The sequence below is a fragment of the Bombus flavifrons genome, chromosome 12 (assembly GCF_040668555.2).
Source record: "Bombus flavifrons isolate JBK064 chromosome 12, iyBomFlav1_principal, whole genome shotgun sequence".
In the NCBI taxonomy this organism is placed as follows: Eukaryota; Metazoa; Arthropoda; class Insecta; order Hymenoptera; family Apidae; genus Bombus; species Bombus flavifrons.
Genome location: NC_138453.1, coordinates 11,558,698 through 11,572,139, shown reverse-complemented (window position 1 = coordinate 11,572,139; position 13,442 = coordinate 11,558,698). Strand labels below are relative to the sequence as shown.

Sequence of the window (13,442 nt, the reverse complement as noted above, 5' to 3'; positions counted from 1 at the left end):
GAGTGTCTGGTCTAGAAGAAACAAATAGAGTTTAGTTAGCAGCGTAGCGTATTAACAACGGCAAGGCCAACCGAGTTCGATAGTATTATTAAATAGATTAATAGAAAGTTATATTTTTCGAATGTATCCTTTTCAGGGGAAAAGATCCATCTATATACGATATAATCATACCTATTTATATATGCAATGTCTTTTTATGTTTTAATTATCCATGTGATTAATCGAAGTTATTACATTTACGTTCACATTTCGTTTCTTATTAAATTATGCTAATATCATTACATGTGTGCATATTAATTAGAGTTCACAGTCCGTTAGAACGAGTTCGTAAGAATAAGCCAGATCACGTGCCTTCCTGAACTATGTTCCACACAATTAATAAATTAAATAGTCATACCACCTGTAACCAAAATATTACTAAATCTTTCAAAATGTTCGTGAAAATATTATATTTCCGATAAATACATATAAATAATTCTCAATAACTTCGGTTACATAATATGAGTCGCTATCTATCAAGTAAGAATTACGTTAATTACAATTTGCAACGGAAGAAAAAGAATTATACCTAATTCAGCTATTTGCTTTGATAATCATTTCTCGAATACGCGTGTCTTTTTGCTTACTAAAAGGTATTGCAAGTTTCTTTAGAAAACAGCATACAATATAGTACCATTTGGCAGTTTCTTATCAAGGATTCAAAAATGACACTAGTAGGTACTAATAATAATGTATCGCTGTATCGCGTGAGTTTACGTCAAAATCGAATCTGCCAATCGCGTCACTTTTGACGAAGTCTTTTCATAGTACAGTTTCCGAGTTCTTCTTACCATTAAGTCTACTTCGAGTTACAAAAATTTGTGACACATTAATTTTTATATATCGTTATAACATTCAATCTTGGTGCAAACATTTATCGCGTTGCGATAAATCGTCTATCATATATCGAGATCACATGTTTAAAGCAGTTGTTCTATATTGAGACTATAATCTCCTGTTTAGAGGAATATTACTGAAAGTATATTTGTTTACATTTAGAAATCGTTCTTTCGCTCACTAAAAGATAAGCCTGTATTTACGTGTGCCAGGAATATCGTGAGAGTCCGATTGATAACGGATGATGTAGAAGCATCGAAAATGTTATCAATAAGTAACCTGCATATATCTGCATATATCTAATACTGTATATATCTAGCAGAAAATCTAAGAAGGTGGGTTACCAGAGCTTTGTTGCGCAACTCTAATATTTACTGATAAACTGATATCATAGAACAACGCAATTTCAAAGGTAAAGTTATCATTTAAAGTGCCACTACTTACTGACTGTAAAGAAAGATTGATATATAAAAATAACTCGTAATAAAATATTAACGTTAATATCATCGTTTGGAGAAACGTATTCGTTGTCTTCGTATCGACGCAAAATAATTTTTAAATATTCGTTTAATTTTTATTACAATATAATTTTAACGATCACTAGTACTGGCTTATGCAAAAATATATGCACAATTCAATAAAATATTGATTCTTTATGGGTTATTTATGAGATAAATCCACATATACTACGTAGTCCGGTTTGGAGATCAGTAGAATAAAGCTGGGATAGTATACCGTCAGCCGGTAGTCATCTGCCTGACCTAACGTGTCTATTTCTCCTTAACATATCATACAATGCAACTGTTCAATATTCGATTTCTACGAATGATGTTGCATATCATTATGCATGTTTCTAAAAAAAAAAAAAAAAAACGAGGTAACGTAAGAAATAACGAATTTAAATATTCCTTCAAAATTACTGCAGTACAAAATTGTAAATCCTTCGTAAAACGAGAAATAAATGATTATTAACGGATAATTTAGGCTAGATAGAAAACTTGAAATATAAAAAATAAGAAACAAAAATAAAAAGTCATATGATATGGAGATATCAAATTGTATAACTGCTTTGAATTCACATCGAGTCGCTTCGAAGATATTTTTTATTTTGTACATGACGTAAAAAGGAAAATATTTTCGAAAGAACAGAAAAATTGATTATCTCTTGTTTACGAGATTATATTTATACTTTAATAGTACATCCAACATTTTCGTCAGCAACAACTAATTGATTACGAAACTGAAGAAAAGAAATATTGCATGCATCATGCACTTTATGTTTTCTGTATTATTCTTCTTCAATTATGCAGATCATTTGTTGGATTAATTAAGGAAATGTTAATCATCTGCACTCGCAAATTCCATAGAGCGAGCTTTGATATTCTTTTATACATTGTTGTGAGTAGACTGGTTTGAAGTCTATAACTTTTTTTATAAAGTGTCAAAGGATCATTTATAGCATGGAATTTCATAATCTTCTACTCTTTTCTTTTTTACATAAAATAAGTTGTTGGACATGCGTCATTGGATTAACGGTTAGAGAATCTGATACTTGCATACGTCCGCGTGGACAAGTTTGCTGATTTCTAGAAAACATTGAATAATTTTTAATCTTATTTTTTTACATTTTAGTCTTTAACTGTCATCTGACAATATACATTGAACCTGTGATAATAAATTTTAGTATGTTGAGTCAAATCGTTATCATTCTTTCGCAATATACGTATATCTAACATACTCATCGTGTGAATGACGTGCTGCATCGTTACATAAGCGTATCAATGGGACGGTAATTTTAATTTTATCTGTGTCGAGTCATTGACTTAATCATTGACTAAATACAGAATAGATCTGACACTATACGGGATTTATTATGGAATTTATTTATTCATTTGTATCTCACATTCTGAAATACCGATCACAAGAAAAATCAGTGTGTCTCTTACGTTTTCTACGATTTGCTACAACAAATATGAGAATTATATTCAATTCAAACGTCGCGTCGCAAGCGATAACGAATTTGTCATCTTATGGGATACCGTCACACGTAATACTGTAATAGTACATTGGACGAAGTACAGGATGTATTGTCCTCACGGCAGCAGGAAAGTAAAGGATAACTCAAAACTAATCCGATACTCACGATTCAAAATCCCGCGCAAAATGGCCGTTACCAACGTGTTTTATTTCATATTTATTTACAGTCAGCGACTCTCCTCATTGGATGAATTGTGAATAGAAACCAATATGGCATCAAAGTACCGCGTAAAATACACTAAAATAAACGTTAAATGTTAGACAAATCTATGTGTTAATCTATGATTTTACGAATGTATAATTTTTGAAGTGATAAATTCATAACATCCATAGTATCTTGATCTACCGGGGTGGAGCCGAAGAAATGGATTTTGGATGTGCACGTTCACTGCAAAGAAACTTCAATTCCTGATTCTTTCATTTAGTATTTGAAGAGTTTGCGCGTTTAAAAGGACACTTTAATCCAATTAACTCCCTAACATTTCACCCTAACGATCGTAGTTTCTCAACGGGTGAAGAAGATGGTTTATGTTCGTATTAATATATTTGATCAATCATATTTTAAGTATTAATTTTACGAAATAAAGATAAATATAGATGTATCAATTAAATGAATGGCATAAATTATTTTTTCTATTCATTTTCTTGAAATGTATGAACATTAGAGTAGAGGCCTGAAACAATATGTCAGAAATAAAGATTTACTATGTTATTTAAATTTATTGTTCATATAATATATCATTTTTGTAGCAAAAACATGGAATAGTCCTAAATATTTAAGGCACGTAGGTGAATTATATTGAATATAAACTTATTTCTTATTTTAATAATTTAACACTAACACCTTACACTCTCATTTCCTCTCTAGTAGAAACTAGTAAAGAATTGTTAGAAATAAACTCTAAATAGTGAAATATTTGCACAGTTGGTAAGAAAAAGTCCGACATTTTGTGTGAATCAATTATCTAGGGTTTCCATATACTAAAGTGTATATTTATTCCAAACGTGGTCTGAAACCAAAAAATTTTCTCTCCGCCAAAAGTTAATTTTCACAAATAAAATTCGATAGTAGAATAAATTAAGAAATATTTCTATTTATTAAGAAATTAATTCATTTTATGATTGGACATGATCGCTTTGTAGCGCTATCATTCATATAATTCATCAACATATACAAAGTGAAATATAATGAACTATCAGTTTTCTACGACGTCATATTTATAAAACAGTGATTCTGGTAAGCCTGGATTTTATCAAAATCTGGAATAAAAAATATTTTATCTTAACTGTCACTTATTCGTCGCTATGAAAAAAATATATCTAAATTCTAATATTAATTATTGCCAATAGATTTTATATTGCTCTAAATAATGAAGTAACTTTGAAAACTGTTGTTATTATTATCTTAAATTTAAATTATAGTTTATCGTAATTTAAAGAAAATATACATATAAAACTATAGTTACTGGACATTTTGTAATATCAACAAGTACTTAGATGGAGCCTAAATTAACCATGGAGCCTAATGAAGAACAAAAATCTACATCAGAAGAGCAAAACTCAATCGAACTATTGAATATTAATCCAAGACTATATGCCGAGCCAGAAAGCCATTTGCAGAATCTTGGCTTTACTGTAAATAATGGAAAGGCTAGATTCAAATTGGACGAGGATGCACCTTTGTACTGTAAAGCAGCAGTTAAAGATGTTTGTGCTGTTGATGAAGATGACGCATCATTATCTTTTGTGGTGCTAGGTAAAGATTCACTGGATACTATCCAACAGTCATCAATTGCATCTTATGTTGATATTCAACAAAAGTGTATGTCTATTGTACGTATCTGTTAATTGACTAAAATTTAATGTTCTAAATTAACTCCAGTAGACTTGTTTAAATTTAATTTTATATGCAGGACTATAATTCTATGATAGCGTCATGGGATTCAGCAGAAGTACATCAAAAGTTAAATGAGGTGTTACAAGAAAACACAAAATTAAAGGAAACATTGAAACAGAATAATATAGCTATGAAAAAACAATTTAACACACTAGCAATGTGGCAAGAAGATATTATGAGAATACATCAAAATCATAAGAAAAAATTTGCTGAAACTAGAGAACTAATAAACTACCTTAAAAAAGAAAATGCGGACCTGAAAATGAGACTTAGCTCTGAACTAACTAGTCATTCGGAAATGGGATACGAGGTATGTTATATCTTTTTTCTTTATACATTTGTTAATATTGCTGTTCTATTGTAGTTTCTTGATGCAAATGATAAACAAGATACAGCAAGAGAGGAAAAAGTGTCTATTCCTGAAAATCAACTTAGTGAACAAGTTTCCTGTGAATTAGACTCGATATTGAATGAAAATACCGACAAAGTAAAAATACTAAAGGAAAGTGGGACTTCAGAATCCGTTGAAAAAACTGTAGAATCAGAAAAAGAAAACGCTGATAATAAACGATTTTTCGAAGAAGAAAGAATCGCACTTCAGAAAGAGAGAGAAAGTCTTGAAGAAGAAAAGAAGATGCTTGACGGTCAAAGAAAGACCTTAGAAATAGAATACAAAAATTTAAACGATGCTAAAGAACTTCTACGGCAAGAAAAAATCAGTTTACAGGAAGAACAAACATCTTTGGACCAACAAAGTCAATTATATGAAATTTATTATAAAAAGTCTTTAGAATCAGAAAAGGAAAAATTTCAAACAAAATATAACCAGCTAATTGCTGAAATTGGTGTAATGCATGAAGGTATACAGAAAATGAAAGCATGTATAAAAGAGCTGCAGAAAGAATTAGCACAATATGTAAGTATGATTTATTCAATAAAAATTAGAATCAAATACTTTTTTCTAACAATAAATGTAATAATAATCTTTCATCATTAATGTAGGTGGAAGATAACAGTTTGCTGCGAACACAGTTAAGACTTTATGAAGAAGATTTTGGACAGGAGAGAAAACTCAGGGAGATATTATTACAAGAGAAAAATGCACTAAATGCAGATTTACAAAAACAAATAGAATTTAACGAGCGATTACAACAACAAATTAAATCTCTAAATACGTCTGGAAGACGTGTAAGTTGTCAAATGTTTACATGCTTTATAGATATATAATTTGACTATTTGTGATATATCAGAAATTATGTTATATCTATTCAATTTCAGACAAACATTATTGAACATGTACAGCCCACACTGTTATCATTGTCATGTCCAAACTGTAATTGTACATTCCCAAATGTACATTTACTGGAAACTCATGTTAATAATTGTTTAAGTTTAGACTAGTGCAAAATCTTGAAATACATATTTTGTTAAATATGTATATAATTATAAAAATGGAAATATTGATAGATATAAAAATGTTTCCATTAATGTTGTATTAAACAACATACATTTTATTGTAATAGAAGTTGTAAATAAGATAAAATAAAATTATTAAAATTTTAGTATTAAATATGAAGTGCATGATTTATTCCCTCCAAATTCTGACACGCTTAAATAAAAGAAAAGGATTTTCCTTATGATTTAATAACAAATTCAAGTATTTAACTATGTTAATATCGAGAATCCGTTAAAATAACATTTAGAAATACGTGTGATAAGATATATGTACTTATTACAAAATGATATATATAGACTGAAAGCTTTTCTTTAGTGAAAAATAGAAAGTTTTTCATTTTCCTAACTAATTATTGAAATGCATAATTTGAAGAACAAATAAAAACTCGCATGTGAGATTGGAATAATAAAGAGAATATATGTTTATGTATGAGTGTAAAGATTCTTGAAAACGAAAGTCACTGTTATATAAAAGTTTAAACTAACATTGGCGCACTGGAAGATTACTTCGAACTTGTATATATCATGTCAGAAAAAAATACAAAAATGATTTCGTCGCTGGTATTATGAACACTGTAAGTAGCTTGTAAGCATTTTTAATAGCTCCAAATTTTAATACAAATTATTTAAACTACATTGTATGAATATAATGATATTGTTTGGTTTCTATATTGTTTCATAATTAATCTCGAATTATCAACGAGTGTATATTATAGAAGATTATATTATACAATTTTACAGGTTTCGTTCATAAGGAAAAATTCTTATGTTGGTATTAAATATTCTTTTAGTCTTCTTTTCTTAGTTTATAATGAGTTATTAACGAAGAAATTTTTACAGTAAAGTTAGAGGAGGAGTCGTAAATGGAATTATACTTTCATTTCGCATAAATTAATATCAGCGAAGATTAAAATTTGAAAGGAATTGGTAAGAACATAGCTTTCATTGCTGTTGGTAGCACTTCTATAGCGTAGTATGTTTAAACTGTTTTCCGTTGAACCACAAACGGTTAAACGAAAGATACGTTTTAATCTCGTCGGCAGCCTAAAATAAGTATAAAATAAAATAGCGATGTTGCAGAAATACAAAGCATGTAATGCTGGAAATACAGAAAAAAATCGTATTATCCGCGCTGCAAGATATAAAGAGTCGCGTAAAAGTTACAGAGCAAAGACTTTTAATGAAAATCGCAATATATCAAACACTACGATAAATATTCAAGATGAAAGTTTGTATTAAACTATTAAAATTTTATGAATAATTATTAAAAATTGTTACTATTAGTTAATTAAAATTTAATTTCAGAAGCTCAGACTGATCCTGCTGTAGAAGACCGTCTACGTAGACTTGAAAAATGGAAAGCCGAACGTGAAAAACGTAAGAAGGTTGAACAACGTACAAAAAAACGACCGTTTATAGTTGGAGTTGTTCATCATAAAATATATTCGCCAATTACAACAACTACACCAGTTAATACACTTACCACTACTTCTAAGTCTCTTCCAAAACGAGTAACAAGGGCGACAGAGAAGCGATTAATGAATAAAGCAAACGAGAAGAAAAATGCAGAAAATTCAAGTAAGAATTTAAATGTACCAAATAAAGATCAGAAAAAGGAAATGCAATCTTTTGCCCCTGAGGGACATAGATTTAAAGCTCCACCAGGGTTGCCTAAAATGCCATTATTTGGGAAAGTAGTCGTACAAAGTATGTCACCTGCCAGACTAAGTCAACTTTTAAATTCTCCTACAAAAATGACAAGGGCTAGTATTAAAAACCGTAGTACAGAGTTTATTGAAGAAAAGGATCATTTATCAGTGGCTGATACAGAAGATAGTTCTGTGGAATCTATATCATTAAAATTATCAGTTAGTGATAAGGAAACACCAAGTGATAATGAAATACATAATAATAACAGCATCACAGCAGCAGCCTCTTCTTTAGACAATAATATGTCTACATCTATATGGTCAAGTTCTCCATGTGAACCAGCTTTTTTTTCACCTCATATAGTTTCTAGTCGTGGAAAAAGCAATGCCAGAAAAGAACAACAGTTAAGACGAGGTTTTAGTCTTACTCGTTCCTCGGACAACGATATTCCTACGAAAGATACAGTTATGAAAAATTTAAATATTTCGATTGAAGAAGAAGAACGTACTGCACAATATTTTCATTTTCTTTTGAATAAAGAAATAAATAGATTAAACGAATTATGTGAAAAATGGGCAGAAATCAAAACAAAGCCTGACACTACAGATGATGGTCAGTATGAAATAAATCAAGCTATTGGGCAAACAAAATTGTTAATAAGCAAAAAGTTTGAAAGATTTCGAAGATTAGTTAGCGATTGTGAAACGGGAAAGGGTGAAATGTTAGTTACATGTAAGGATTTGCAAGGATTTTGGGATATGATGTACATAGAAGTGAGAAACTGCGATGTACGATTTGAAAAATTAGAAAATCTTCGTGCACATGCTTGGAAAGAGGAGGAATTGTTTGCTCAGAGACCAGTTGCTAAAAAAAAAATTGTTAAAAAGAAAGTTGTATCAATGAAGCCCAGTTCTGTTAGAGCTTTCTTAGCAAAAAAGAAAATGAAGTTAAGAAATAGTGGTGATGCGAAAGAACTTAAATCTAGGTCTATTAATTCCAGTGAAAATGAAATTATATCTGTGAGAGATGATAAAAGATTAAGTATATTGCAAAAGGTACAATCATCTGAAACACCAAAGATAGCAAAGAGTCCATTAACAATAATAAAGATAAGTCAGATGTGTAAAACTCCAAAGATTCAGTTAGATGATTCAATATCCTACATTAATTCTAATCGAACACCAGGAAAGAGTATATTGAAACAACAAAAAAATTTAAATGAAATAGAATCAACAGTAAAATCTGCAAATAAAATTAATTTTAACGATCATATAATTTTAAATGAAGTATCAATTGACGAAGAAACACAAACAAAGATGGATTTAGCTGCAGCATTATCAAAGATAGATAGCTTTGATAGTACAGAAATGAAAATTAAAGCAGAAAAAAAGCTTTATTTTGATGACAGTATTTCTGACAAGGATGATTTTGATAATGAAGACAAAATCAAAAAATCTCTGGGAAGTAGAAATTCGGCAGATAGGAACAATCATAAAATACCGATTATAAGCATAGAAAAAGCTACACCATTACAAGAAGCAAATAAAAGTTTTAATACACCATTCAGGAAGATCACCAGACAAAATGCAGTGGATGAGGATGAGTCAGTGTTAGATGGAACCTTCACATTAAATAAAACTAACAAAGAAACTTCAGACGATATAGATTTAAGTACATTGGATGACAAATTAAGAAAATATTCTATAAGTAGCAACGAGGAAACAAATGACCAAACTGACAATGTAAGAATATTGAGAAATAGAATTGTTACTTCAACAGGAACACCTATGCCTAGGCGAAGATCTTCCAGAAGAGTATCTGGTAATATACAAGAAACAGAACATAAAGAAAATGAAACTCCTATGGATAGGAGAAGAAGAAAAAGTCGTTTTAAAATAAATGCTAGTAATAATGAAAAGACAAATATAGAGTTGTTGTGTTATAGTTGTAATGACATGTGTTTGGATAAAAGTAGTGACAAGAGAAGATCCACAAGAAGTGTAAAATTTTCTGGCATAGGTAATTTTATATAAAGTACATAATATTTTGTCTTTAAATGCAATGTTTAAATGAACATGTTTTATTTCAGAAAATGAGTGTAGTAATAGGACAAATAAACCATCCCAACCTTTGACTCCTCACGTTAAAAAAAGTAAACGTAAAAGTAGGAGTATGTCAATGGAAACCTCTAGTTTGGGAATAGAAGAGAAATGTAATTAAATAATTTTATTTTAATTTTTGTTAATTTGATATTATGTATATATTTTCTTTTATAGATATATATTTGTATGTAATTATAATTCGATTTTAGCGTCCCGACGTATCAGCAGGAGATCGCAAAACAAGAAATTATAATATTCGGTATTATGAAATTTGTGTAACTGGCTCATAAAGGTACAATAAGTTCTTACGATTTCTAATTGATATTTGATATGGATTATTTGTATTGCAACTATTGCTGTTGTCCAATCTTAATGTTTTATTTTAGATATATAATAGGGGCTAAATGCATTTTAATTGCATAACATATTCTTTACAAAGAATTAAAATAATACTTGCACATGATTTAGATTGTAAATTTATGTGTATTGTATAATTTATGTACGTTAATAAAACGAAATTATCGTTAAGGTGATGTTCATGTGGGTATATGCATATTTACAAAGTTGATGAAATAGATAGGCGCTATAATTGAATATCAGTGAATAATATGTATATCCAAAAAATATTTCTAATCACGCGTTTCGTATTTGTTCAAGTTAAATTGGATTCATGTTAATTTAGGTAATTCTGTTTAGTAAATATTCAAAAATATTTTTTATTGACCTTATCGTGATAGATTATGGTTATTTCCTTGCATGACAATATGACTTATTGATTTATCAAAAACCACCGTCACTTTTAATCGGATAAATATATAGCCAATGAAGTCATCCTGAGAGATTTTTCCTTGACTGACTATCCATTTAGGAATAAAGATTAGCCAAACGCAGATTAATTGCTTTAAGGTCATATTTTCGCTCCTCTATATCGCGCATCAGCCAGTCAAGTAACTCTTCTCGCTCTGGATTGTTAACATCACGGACGTTTTCAAGCTTTTCGTAATACCCCCAAAGTCCATCTGAATCTTCAAACGGACACATCTTTTTCCCCTTGATGCATATCGGAACATGAGACAATACCTGATCGGATAATGAATCACATGATCCCAATTACCCCTCAAGTCATATACATTATTTACTTTATCCCCTTCCGTACTAAGAAGCATTTTTAACGATATACTTGCGTCATTAATATCTGAGGTGCCAAAATCCTCTGCTGATACATTGCCGTATTGCAAATTCCCCTTTGCAAAAATGTGCAGATGGTAGTTTTTCCAATCCATAGCCAATTGTATGACTACATGAAACTTGTCAAGAGATATTGTCTTCGGAACAATCAGCCACCGTCAAATAGGTGGTTTGCTGCCAACCAGTGTGATTTGTTAGCTAAACTCGCCGGTCTTGATCTCATATGCCGATAAACTGTTTAAGCCGTTGTTTCTGGTCTTTGTTTAATTCAAAGACGAACTCTTCAGTCTGCCATGTGCCAAAAGTAACCAGAAACCTGGAACTGGAAAGCAATAGAATATACAATTGAATAATTTTCATCTAAAAATTTAACGTTTTATATTTTATAATTTCCATAGTTTCAATACGTTCAACGATATTGATATTTATAACTTTTAAAAGAATTTTTTAAAGTGACAATCTTAATGGAGACGTGGCTTAGATTTCAATCCTCTCGCGCTAAGATGGCAAATTACTGAGGATAGGTCCTTCGGTCTCTTTATTCATTCATTTAAATTGACTGATTTTAACGATTTTAAAATAACACATTTTACAATTTTTTAATTGCAAAAATAATACGAATTTCTATGCACGATATTTGTAAATTCATGTGCGCTACACCCCAAAGTAAAGATTTTATCGATGGTCTTCATTAAAATCTTCATTAGGTATGTTACGCTCGAACCTCGTCAAGTGTTTCTGAGAGTTATGTGCTTTGAGAACTTTTGAGAGATATTCAGTATCTTTTCCCTCATTCAGTAGCTTGAACAGCTATCTATGTACCAGGCTCTGTATCAATTGAATAGCTTGGGAGGTTGATTGTTAGAATCGTTGTATTATTTAAACTTTAAACGACACACGCGACTATTCTTCTATAATCTAGAAGAGAGGATGTAGATAAATTTCCGGTACGATTTCCTAAAAATCATAAATTTTATGTACAATTAATATTTATCTACGATTACAATAATATTTATTTTATAGAATAAAACGAGGGCGGACTGGGAAATTTTTATCAGCAGATTACCGGCCCTCTATTTTTATTTCATTAATTAAATTATACGTAGAACATGAAATCTTTACAAGTCCACTGAAACTTTTTCAAACTCTCCGATGTGCAGTTCGCCCCTGGGATATAATTTTCTTCTGTAAAGTAAAGTGTAACGAGCATGCTCTCATAGACGACGATATAGTGCCCACTTTTAGAACTTTCACCCATGCACTGAAGCACTCGATGATATCTTCCTGATATAATTTATTTTCCAATTCCTAAGTTACCATCTTCCCGGGGAAAATGACAAAAGCGGACAATGTTATATTTACACGCACGATTGTAACAAACATAGAGATGTAAGGATAGCGTACGTGAGCAAGCTGAAAAAGCGATATAGCATTAGAAAGAGAATGCTGCACAGAGGCGCCTTGTATCTTCGTCTAATAACGCGTGCATAATCGTACGATAAATATGTTAATGTAACACCGATCAGCGAGTGGCGTCAGTGCGCATTTCCAGTTAAACAAGGACAGAAGAGTCTTCTATGCAACGTTCTCTTTCTCTATTCTCGCGTAATTTCGTTATTTCTTTTATATTTATCCGATTCAAAATAATTTCAATTCTCCTGCTAGTTATAAAAGTATAAAACGTTTGAAAAAGTTCTGGAATTTTCCGTAAAAATCCTTGCACGAAAGCTATCGCTTCATTTACGTAACTAATATACCTACCAAAATAACGTTATCGTTGCAATTCACATTTTCCTACCGAATACGTGCTAATAAATAAAAAGTTAAACACACGATCATATTTTCGACATTCTCTCGTTCAGCTTATAAAAAGTATACGAAAAGATCGTTACGGAACGTTCTGTCATATCGTCCTTATCGTTATCTCTTTATCGCCTCGTTTCAAAATCTTACCTTTCCTCCGTTCGTATTGTTTCGCGATTCCGATTGATGCACATCGCGTTCGTCGATAGGCTGGCAAGTTCAATACCGTTTCGATCCGCGAAAACAGCGTGGAGCGATTAACCACAGCGACGAGTAGAAACGCAGAAAAAAGACGGCGGGAACGAGACGAGAGCAGAGAGCAGAGGCCGATTGGGTCGTGGCGAGCTTAGTTGCGGTACGCAAGCACGCCGAAGCGGAGCGCAACTTCGGAACCGCGTACGGTGGGTGGGAGTTGCAGCCCTCGTGAGTCAAGA

At 31.1% G+C, this 13,442-nt stretch overlaps 2 protein-coding genes across 3 annotated transcripts; both read left to right on the top strand.

Annotated features, from left to right (window-relative positions):
• Window positions 1-4,419: 4,419 nt before the first annotated feature.
• On the top strand, window positions 4,420-6,362 carry LOC138185684 (NF-kappa-B essential modulator). The gene is made up of 5 exons (XM_069124824.1): window positions 4,420-4,746; window positions 4,827-5,120; window positions 5,175-5,726; window positions 5,813-5,998; window positions 6,089-6,362. The coding sequence occupies exons 1-5, from the start codon at window positions 4,429-4,431 to the stop codon at window positions 6,209-6,211; spliced, it is 1,473 nt and encodes a 490-aa protein (XP_068980925.1). The 5' UTR covers window positions 4,420-4,428; the 3' UTR covers window positions 6,212-6,362.
• A 904-nt stretch (window positions 6,363-7,266) lies between these two features.
• LOC138185683 (disks large-associated protein 5) lies at window positions 7,267-10,545 on the top strand. 2 transcript variants are annotated; one of them, XM_069124823.1, is made up of 5 exons: window positions 7,267-7,493; window positions 7,571-9,934; window positions 10,005-10,127; window positions 10,227-10,309; window positions 10,404-10,545. In XM_069124823.1, exons 1-4 carry the CDS (start codon window positions 7,337-7,339, stop codon window positions 10,268-10,270), a joined length of 2,688 nt encoding a protein of 895 aa, XP_068980924.1. In that variant the 5' UTR covers window positions 7,267-7,336; the 3' UTR covers window positions 10,271-10,309; window positions 10,404-10,545. The 2 variants fall into 2 exon arrangements, with proteins under 2 accessions (XP_068980924.1, XP_068980923.1); XM_069124822.1 differs by having other exon boundaries at window positions 10,227-10,545.
• The last annotated feature ends 2,897 nt before the right edge of the window (window positions 10,546-13,442 follow it).

Coding starts and splice junctions, on each gene's coding strand:
- LOC138185684 (XM_069124824.1), top strand. CDS start 4,429: ATGGAGCCTAATGAAGAACAAAAATCTACATCAGAAGAGCAAAACTCA. Junction 4,747..4,826: donor AACAAAAGTGTATGTCTATT/GTACGTATCTGT, acceptor TTTTATATGCAG/GACTATAATTCTATGATAGC. Junction 5,121..5,174: donor ATTCGGAAATGGGATACGAG/GTATGTTATATC, acceptor GTTCTATTGTAG/TTTCTTGATGCAAATGATAA.
- LOC138185683 (XM_069124823.1), top strand. CDS start 7,337: ATGTTGCAGAAATACAAAGCATGTAATGCTGGAAATACAGAAAAAAAT. Junction 7,494..7,570: donor GATAAATATTCAAGATGAAA/GTTTGTATTAAA, acceptor ATTTAATTTCAG/AAGCTCAGACTGATCCTGCT. Junction 10,128..10,226: donor TTTGGGAATAGAAGAGAAAT/GTAATTAAATAA, acceptor ATTCGATTTTAG/CGTCCCGACGTATCAGCAGG.